General features: G+C 43.1%; 1 protein-coding gene across 2 annotated transcripts; it reads right to left on the reverse strand.

Annotated features, from left to right (window-relative positions):
* Positions 1 to 471: 471 nt before the first annotated feature.
* cdk8 (cyclin dependent kinase 8) lies at positions 472 to 8322 on the reverse strand. Of its 2 annotated transcripts, XM_070852726.1 has the most exons (13): positions 7899 to 8322; positions 6358 to 6433; positions 5789 to 5899; positions 4905 to 5045; positions 4187 to 4244; positions 3955 to 4086; positions 3696 to 3839; positions 2852 to 2921; positions 2591 to 2663; positions 2306 to 2403; positions 2045 to 2123; positions 1656 to 1814; positions 472 to 1571 (listed from the first exon to the last, which is right to left on the reverse strand). In XM_070852726.1, the coding sequence occupies exons 1-13, from the start codon at positions 8024 to 8026 to the stop codon at positions 1446 to 1448; spliced, it is 1395 nt and encodes a 464-aa protein (XP_070708827.1). In that variant the 5' UTR covers positions 8027 to 8322; the 3' UTR covers positions 472 to 1445. The 2 variants fall into 2 exon arrangements, with proteins under 2 accessions (XP_070708827.1, XP_070708828.1); XM_070852727.1 differs by lacking the exon at positions 6358 to 6433.
* Between the last annotated feature and the right edge of the window lie 627 nt (positions 8323 to 8949).

Genomic DNA, 8949 nt, shown 5'->3' on the forward strand with positions numbered 1-8949 from the left:
AGAATGCCAACTTTACAACAAAAAAATTGTTACAGCCTTTTTTTTGGATCATGTTCTGATGTTGTACAGAAAGAAATGAGTAGATTAACCAGGAATAACAATAATCATTTGTTGGATCCTTCCTTTATACTGTATACTTTTTTAAATGAACTGTATGTCTGCTGTCTTCAGCAGCATATCAAAGGTGAGGTGTCCAAAACTTTAGAAGTGACCATGTTGTTCAGCGTTCTCTAACACTTGGTCTTGTCACAAGCGCATATTGATTCCACCATTAACAACTGATTCTTCCAGCAATTTTTCACACATTTCCTGCCAGCTGATGCAATTTGTATGGATTCCTGAGCAATAGTTCGCAGCCATAAAGTCACTTGGTAAAGTCTAAATGACTAAAGAGAAGAAAGAAGACAAAATATGTCATTAAAGGTGCAAAAGGTAAATACAGCTTGCACACACACCATACCAAAATATCAATAATATCAATGTTTCCACTTTTATTGTCAGGATACTTGCTTCATGTAAAATATTTCAATACAATACAGTACAATGCATGTTCCATCTGCCTTCCTCCATGCGATTGGTTGGTTTTGTCATCACGTTGTAAGGCTTGCCCACAGCATACAGCAGCTGAGTGCTCAGCCAGCTCAAGCTGCTTTGCAACTCTTGCCATGAAAACAAAACCATGAAAACAGATTAAATTATAAACTACTAAAATCTTTTTTTGTCATCTTTTTTTTGTCCTTTCTGAAAACCCTCAACGCCACAGCTGTGGGGGCTCCACATCCTCCCAGCATGCTTCACAGCAGCTCAGTTCAGTCCTCAGCTGAGGCCCTCACAGGGCGACACACACACGCGCACACAAACACACACAAAGTAAAACGGACAGACAGACAGACACACAGATAGACAGACAGACAGGAGGACAGTCGGACAGGCAATCTGTCACCGCTGGCAGTCACATAGCAGCTTTCAGTCTCATCCAAGCTCCGACGGGAAGAGGGCAGGGTGTAAGTGGAGGTGTGGAGACAGGTGGAGAAGAAGAGGGGAGGAGATGACACAACAGATTAACACGTGTCCCCCCCCCAAACCAAAGCCATCTTCTCGTGGCTGGTCTGATCACGTCTGACAAACAGGAACAGGTTGGGTTCGACCACTGTATCCATTCTTCTCATCCTCCCGCCTTGTGTTCCACCCATCGGGCTTTGCTCCGTAGCGGTGTCTCTAATACTGGGGTTATAGTGCGTTATCTTGACGAAGTGTAGGTTGTTGTCATTCTGAACTAGCAGACTGCTGCAGACAAGGTGCCCTCTGTTGGGTGGGTAGGGGTGGGGAGGGTTTGTTGCCTTGGACATCCCCACATCCCTCAGTACATTCGTTCAGGTGGGCATGGTGAGGGCTGTGTATGCATGTGTATGCATGTGTGTGTGTGTATGTGTGGGGGGGGTGTCTCAGTAGCGATGGGTCTGGTGGGAGTACTGGGGCGGCTGTTGGGAGGTAGAGGAGTATCCCATGCTGCTTTGGGGCAGTGATGTGCTTGGTCCAGGGTTCTGGTAGGCAGCATGTGGATTGGAGCGCTGCAGGGGAGCAAGAAAAGAAAGAGTTTACTAAAATATGCCATGGTTCATACTACGTGGAACATTTCCATTGCACTTAATTACCTGGTAGTCTGAGGTCATGATGTGGCCACCTGAGGTAGTGGTGGGCGGGACAACTCGCACTTTCTTCAGGGGCGGGCCCTGGGCGTGACTGTTGTCAGGGTTGCCAGTATGACCCGCCCCATTCGTGTGGTTGTTTCCCTGTTGCTGCTGCTGGTTCTTCTAATAGTCGAAAATAAATAAATAAAAAAAAGTCATGAGTAGATTGTATTGTATGTGAACACTGTTAGCGCTGAAGCCATATGTCCTTCATAGATTGCTAGTGTGTATTTACAACCTGTGTATTTACTACCTCTTTGCAATGTTTCCCGTTACCTTTCTATACATACAGTCATGCAATAAGCTTTGTGAACAACTGTAGTGTGACAGTATGTTGAACATGGATTTCTTACTTTGTCTGCCTTGTCCTCTGGCTCCTCCTCTGTCAGGAACTCCCTCTTGGGGTAGGGAATCTGGCAGCCTGCAAACACACTGGATAAAAAAGCGCAAAGAAGCTTGTCAACTTCAAACATTTACTCCCATGACTCGGAGCTAATTAGCTAAGGGACCTGCTCGACGTCCCTGGGACACGTGACTCAATCTAAGGAGGAGCACAAGCTGGATAAACGGGATATAGACTGTGTGTTTGCATATACTGTTTGTGTTGTACTCACTCAGAGGTGGGCAGGGGCTCCTCCAAAAAGTAAGGGTCCTGCATGGCCTGCTCAGATGTGATTCTACGGATGGGGTCCATGGTCAACAGCTTCTGCAGCTTTAATGAGTTTCGCACAATGTTAGCCTCAAACAAGACACCATTAATAGAAGCAGCATAATGATAAAGCACATTCGTTTGTCATGGAGAACCAAACTATAGCGGAGTAGTTTGTATGGATACTACAACATCTATAACTTATGCAAATTACGTGCAAGTGCCCAATTACTGAGGCATTTTAACTCACCAAGTGGAATGCTTTGCTGTCTGGTTTGACTTTATGTTTTTCCATGTACTTTATAAGGCTGCAGTTTGTGTATCTGTGATAGAGAAGGAGCAAATGATATTAATGTCACACCTTTGGTGAAATTCCCCCATATGCAGAGCCATTGCACGGTTAAGTCAGGGTTGTGGACAACATGCAAACATGTCTCTTTCACAGCAGAGATAACATTTTGCTGTTTCAGATCTTTAAGGAAACTGGGACATCGGTGCTCTGCAGACTCACGTGTTCCTTCTAAAGTCTTTCATCAGCGTGGAGTGTTCTGGCATCTTTTTGATGTCCTCCCAGTCTTTATCTGTCAAATGAGGGAAAGACAGGATTACACCATGTCACACCCTCCCTCCCTTCAAGAACAGATTACTTAGGTTGTAGGGTCTGGATTACTCTGTGTCTATTATCTTTTTAAGCACAAATGCTCGTGATTTCTCCTCAAAAATCCATCAGTGCAATAAGAGCATACTGAGCACTGGCTTGGATTTACAGGTTAAGATCCAGTTTTTATATAAGTGAAAATGACTCGCTCAATTATCTTCACGCTTTTCAACAAAAACCTCAGACGGGATCGTAAAAATTTGCCTTGACAGAAAATTTGTCTGATGGATTTTGTTTTGACTCTGCAGGAAATCAAGCCTTACAAACTGGTGAGTTACACAACTGGAGCAGCAGAGATGGTAGAAGGGGGGGAAAAAAGATCAGAAGCAGCTTAAGTGAACTGGAAAATATAGGCCCAAATGAAGCCCTGCAAGTAAAAGTTTCTATGTTTGTGACTTGGCTTCATCTACCGTGTCAGTGGATTGATGTTCAGAGCCCACAGACCAAATTACTGCCTAAAGAAAAAGGAGCAAGAAAAGACCAAGGAAATAATCTGCCTGTGCTAGGAACGGAAAATGCTTATCCTTCCACAGCATTTTTCCCCAATAGTGGTGGCACTTAGTTATAATAGCAGATGAACAGCGTTAATTTCCTTTAATGTCACAAGTAATACTTCCCCCTTTGAAGCAATTCAGGTATATCATTGACAAATTAGTACATATTTGATGATGAAAGTCTGGCAGCACTGGACCCTCACCAGCAGGGAAGCCCATGACGTTAAAGATGCGGTCCAGTTGGTCATGGTGGTAAGGGTTACTGGTCTTGATGTCCTCCTGGCGACAGTGGAATATGGGCTCGGAGGTCAGCAGCTCCGCAAAGATGCAGCCAATCGCCCAGATGTCTGTGAGGAAAGCAGAGCACGGAGTAACTTAAGCTGCCCCTGAAGTCAGTCGAACAAGTTGCACAGATTCAGAAATGGGAAGCTGCGCAGACAGATGGTGCCACGCAATCCTCACCGATGGCTTTGGTGTAGTGCCGAGCCCCCAGCAGTAGTTCAGGTGCTCTGTACCAGAAGGTGACCACCACAGGGTCGAGATCGGCTAAAGGCTTCAGCGGTGAATTGAAGAGACGGGCAAACCCCATGTCCGCTGTAAAACAATTATTATTCAGTAAAGAATAGACAGTAACGTAATAGCAAAGTGACACAATGACAGACTTAGCATTTCAAAAAGGAGACATTATACATACCAATCTTTACTCTACCCCTCTCTGGCCCTTCCCCCATCACTAAAATGTTAGCTGGTTTCTGAGGGGTGACAAGAGACATATCCATAATTACAAACATGTTTCCACACTTAAAATATTTTTTAAAAAGACAACTAATTAATTGAGATTGATTCAGATTAGTTTGGCCCAGTTGCTGAACTGTGGTCCTGCATACTGTGTGTAATCAACACTGTTTGTTGCTGCCCTCTAGTGGACAAATAAACCCACTGTATCCCACATGAGAGAAGATCTGCCATCTCCATCTCATTTTGACAGTCGGTGGATGTGAATGGCTGATCATTTGGCATTCAAATCAAACTGTTAAAATCTGTGAACAAACTAGATTTCCAATTTTATAGCTTGTAAGGTTTTGTCCCCCGATCACAATAACTACAAATATTTAAAATTAAGATGAAGTAAGTTTATGTAATAACATGCCACCAAAACAAGTTTAACACAGAATATTGAAGAACATATGTAAACAAGGTCAACTCAAATGTATTTACAAATCATCATTGATCAACACACAAAAACATGTTATGAGCCATAACTTGAAACATGCACACTGATGCAGCTTTACACGGCTTTGACAGATTCTCTTCCCAATAACAATCTTCTGATCTCTCATCAACTGGATTTTTCCCTTCTAAATATTTTCTCTCCCCCTTACCCTCCCCCTCCCCCTCCCCAATCCTCTTACAAGGTCTCTGTGGAGGACCCAGTTGGCGTGGAGGTAATGGATGCCATCCAGGATCTGGTAGAGCAGAGACTTGACCATTCCTCTAGGCAGCTGAAGTGGCTTCTTGTTGGCCTTGGACGCTCTGTGGAACTTAATAATGTGCTACAGAAAGACAAGAGAATAGTAATTGCGGTGTGTGCGCACATGTTGACTGAAATCCATCATTTTGTGTCCTTTTCTACATTTGCGTGGTCACAAATGTAAGTTTATGCTACAGGCAAGTTGAGAAAGGCTGATGTTTGTGGCATGTGTTTCCACTTCTTTGGGAGGGGAATGTGAGTGTTGCAGCTTTGTGGCAGAAAATGGCATTTTAACTCAGTTCTGATACCCTGCCAACTGTAATGCAGCAGAGGTTTGACTACCAAATGCTGAATATTTTCTAGGGTATGTGTGTGATTTAATGAGACTTCGCAGCGCATAATTAGCACCATTTGGCACCTCCTTCCTTACAACTTGCTGACCGTGAATGTGAGATGTATACACATCAGCACTATGAGTATTTCTGCATTTGTGAATGTCTGTGCATTTGTTACTCATTTAAAAAAAAGGGAAATGTTCACATATGTGCAAAGAAACAGCAGAGGGAGTAAAAATATATAACCTATCTTTAAACTATGAGTGTAAACTAAGAGTACCGTTGTATGTGTACGTGTTCATATAAATAGGCGTTAATCTGCAGTATGTGCACGTGTGCTGGTTTAAACTGATTTAAAATGTATTCTCTTTAAAATATCAACATGCATTCCCATTCATATTAACATATACAGTTGACCAGATTGCAGTATGCTTGATATGTAATGCCATGCAGCTCCAGTGTGTGTTGTGTGTGTGTGTGTGCATTTTACCCAGAGGTCATGTTCGGCGTAGTCAAAGAGCAGCCATACTTTACGGTCTGCGTGTGACAGGAAAACCTTCTGCAGTGAGATGACATTGGGGTGCTTCAGCTCCCTCAGTAGCTGCAACACACAAACCCATTCAGAAGATGGACCACACACTCTCCTGGCAGAAATCAAGACTGACAAATGGCCAATTTGTACTCATTAATGCATGTATTAACTGCTAAGAGTGAGTAAATTAATGTATTGATTACCATAAATAATTCAAACTGGGAGTGGAAACAATGTCATCTGTACAACTGAGTACAATTCAATCAAAACAACTTTTTTTAAGCATTGGATGTTTGTGGTATTATTCTGAGGGCTTAGTTTATATTATTGATACTGTGTGCATCGCATTAATGTCCATTTTCTACTTTGTGCGATTCTTTCTAGCTCTTGTGATTTATATTTGTTGCTTACTTAACAAAAGCTACTTTGTGAAGGTGATTCAGACATTACATAAACCACCTAGAAATGGCATGAGGGTGTTTAACAGAGACCAAACAAAGAGACAGAGTAAGCCAAGCACTTCTTACTGCAATCTCTCTGCAGGCTGACATGGAGATGCCAGTGCCTTCAATCTGCTTGAGGGCGTAGTCCTTATCATCCTTCCTACAAACACAGAGAGGCAAAGCAACATCAACACCAGACCAGACTGCGGGCCCCCTGAGAGCTGTCTGCACACAGTGCACAGAAACATAAAGGGGGGCACTTGGCAGCTGGCACAGGGACTCTGAGAAGAGGCCGAGTTGCATTACCTCCAGATTTGTGTAATCAAGCTCACCTCTGAGGTTCAAAACAATAGAGGAGGAGAGGAAACAGGCCCTGTCTGGCAGCTGGCGAGGGACAAACAGAGCACTGGGACTGGCTCTCGCTTGAATGAATCGGTTATAACCCCTCCCTCCCCTTGGCCTAAATCATCTCATAAACCCATGCTTTGTGCCTCCTCAGGCCTCATCCAACTGCTGCAGCACAAATTAGCTCATAGATTCTCATAAACAGCAGCCTCTTAAAGTGAACACAAACATCTTAAAACACTTTAGGGCTCTTTTGCGTTGTTCCGGCTGCCAGTAGGTCCGGGCTGTGATAATGGGCCTTTTATGGGCCTGGTAGCTCAAGCTTTCCCCAGCTCTGGTCCAGACACACTTGAGACTGTTACAAGGATTGCATTAGAAAAAACAGTGGGAAAAAAGGAAACAGAGGAAAAGTTTAGAACTGTAAGTGGGTGGCAGCCTGGTATCATATGGCTTTAAGGTGCAATGACATGAGCATGAACCACAGTGTCTGCAGCTCAGGTCCAACCAGTGACCTTTGCCTGCATGTCATCCCCTCCCCTTATTTCATGTCATCTCATCTGTTGCTTAAAAGTAAAACAATGCTAAAATGCTTTAAATAAAGTTGGACTGAAGTTAAAAGTAAAAGGAGGTTAAAAAAAGCATGAAATCACCAAAACTCTTCAGTATAATATAAAGTAGATTGAATTATATACCAAATGTAAGACAGCTTTATTACAAAACAAACAGTCTAGCTATGTTTGCTTAGCTTGACCCAAATACTAGAACCTACAGCACAAAAATCAGCTCTCATGTGCCAGATTCCTCTACAAATTAACCATTTTAACCACTCAACCAAAGCCTTTAAGGTGATGAGAAAATTCACATAAGCTGTTGTGGAGATATTCACCTCCCCTCAAGACTGTGCACATGCACCTGCTGTATCCCACCTACAACCTACAATCACTTAGTTTTACTCAATAAAACAATGACCACAGCACAAGACAAAACAGATGCCTCAGAAATGCAGCAACACAATAAAGGCCAGCCACAATCAGGATGTTTAACCATATGTCTGTGCCTCTGTAGCCCTCACTGAGCTCCATCAGCATCCTGACAGTGCAGCCACACATTCACATTGTTCTCTTATTTCTCCACATTAATCTGTGACAACATGCCTCCACAACAGCCCAGCCTTGATGGGAATAAAATGAGGGGAGTAATTAAAATGTATTTGGGAGAGGAAGGGTGGGGGGGCTGGGGAAGGGATCACAGGCTAGAGGCCTTGCTGGTCATCAACTCACCCATCTTTTCTCTTCGCCTTGTATACATGACCGTAGGTGCCTCTTCCCACTTTGCATCCTTCGTACTCAAACAGGTCCTCGACACGCTCTCTTTCGCCGGTCAGCTTCACTTTAAAATCATAGTCCATTTTCACCTACTGTTTGGGGTAAATGTGTCCGCTCCTTCCGTTTTTAAAGCGTCGCTTGGGAGGCAACTAGGCTACTCCAACGAGCTCGGTTTGGTAATTCAGCTAGTTGCCTTCCCCAGCGTGGCCCTTTCTTCCCTCAGCCCAGCTTCCACATCGAGTTTTCGGGTCAAATAGTTCGTGCCGGAGGGGATGCTCGATGCTCGGAGATAGTCCGGGTGGAAAAACGATCCCGAAATGTATTCCTTTCTCTTGTTGCTGCGTCTCTCTCAGCCGGTATCTGCTCCAAAGAGACGCACTTCACTCGGTAACGACGGCGTATTGGCGCACGGCACTGTCGTAAAACCGTCGTGAAGGCAGCCCTGCAGCAGAGAAAGAGCTGAAGAAAATGGGTAGACAAATTATACCACGTGGTAATGCACTCTCAGTAGAAATTAGAGCTGATGTACAAGTTTATTCATTCATGAAAACTGTAAGGAATAAATGTGCTATTTTTTCCATATTGTGGCATATTTTTCACATAAAGACATATCAACATTTTAGATGCTTTTGTCTATCACTTCATTATAACGACAAATATGGATCCATTTGTTTTTAATTAAAGCGAATAAGAGGATTATATTTTTCTCCACAGACTATAATAAGTGCATTATTCAACAGGGTATGCAACCAATTAGAAATACTTATTAGGAAGTGCAAATTTGTTTGCACCTTTCAAGCGTAGAGGCAATTCAAAATGCAAAGAAATCTACTAGAAGAACATCTAAAACCCAATATACATGAACATTTAAATTGATTTGAATAGAATAACTGGATAAGATAGCATTGAATAGACAGTTATAGTGCAATAATAGGTTAAGGTAAACAAAAGTGGAACAAAACAACAGCTGAAAGTGACTAAAGTTAGAGCACATAAGGGAGTTCAC

Source organism: Pempheris klunzingeri, chromosome 21 (genome assembly GCF_042242105.1).
Source record: "Pempheris klunzingeri isolate RE-2024b chromosome 21, fPemKlu1.hap1, whole genome shotgun sequence".
NCBI classification, from domain to species: Eukaryota; Metazoa; Chordata; class Actinopteri; order Acropomatiformes; family Pempheridae; genus Pempheris; species Pempheris klunzingeri.

Coding starts and splice junctions, on each gene's coding strand:
- cdk8 (XM_070852726.1), bottom strand. CDS start 8,026: ATGGACTATGATTTTAAAGTGAAGCTGACCGGCGAAAGAGAGCGTGTC. Junction 3,840..3,954: donor GCACTACACCAAAGCCATCG/GTGAGGATTGCG, acceptor CTTTCCTCACAG/ACATCTGGGCGATTGGCTGC. Junction 2,664..2,851: donor AAAGACTTTAGAAGGAACAC/GTGAGTCTGCAG, acceptor TCTCTATCACAG/ATACACAAACTGCAGCCTTA.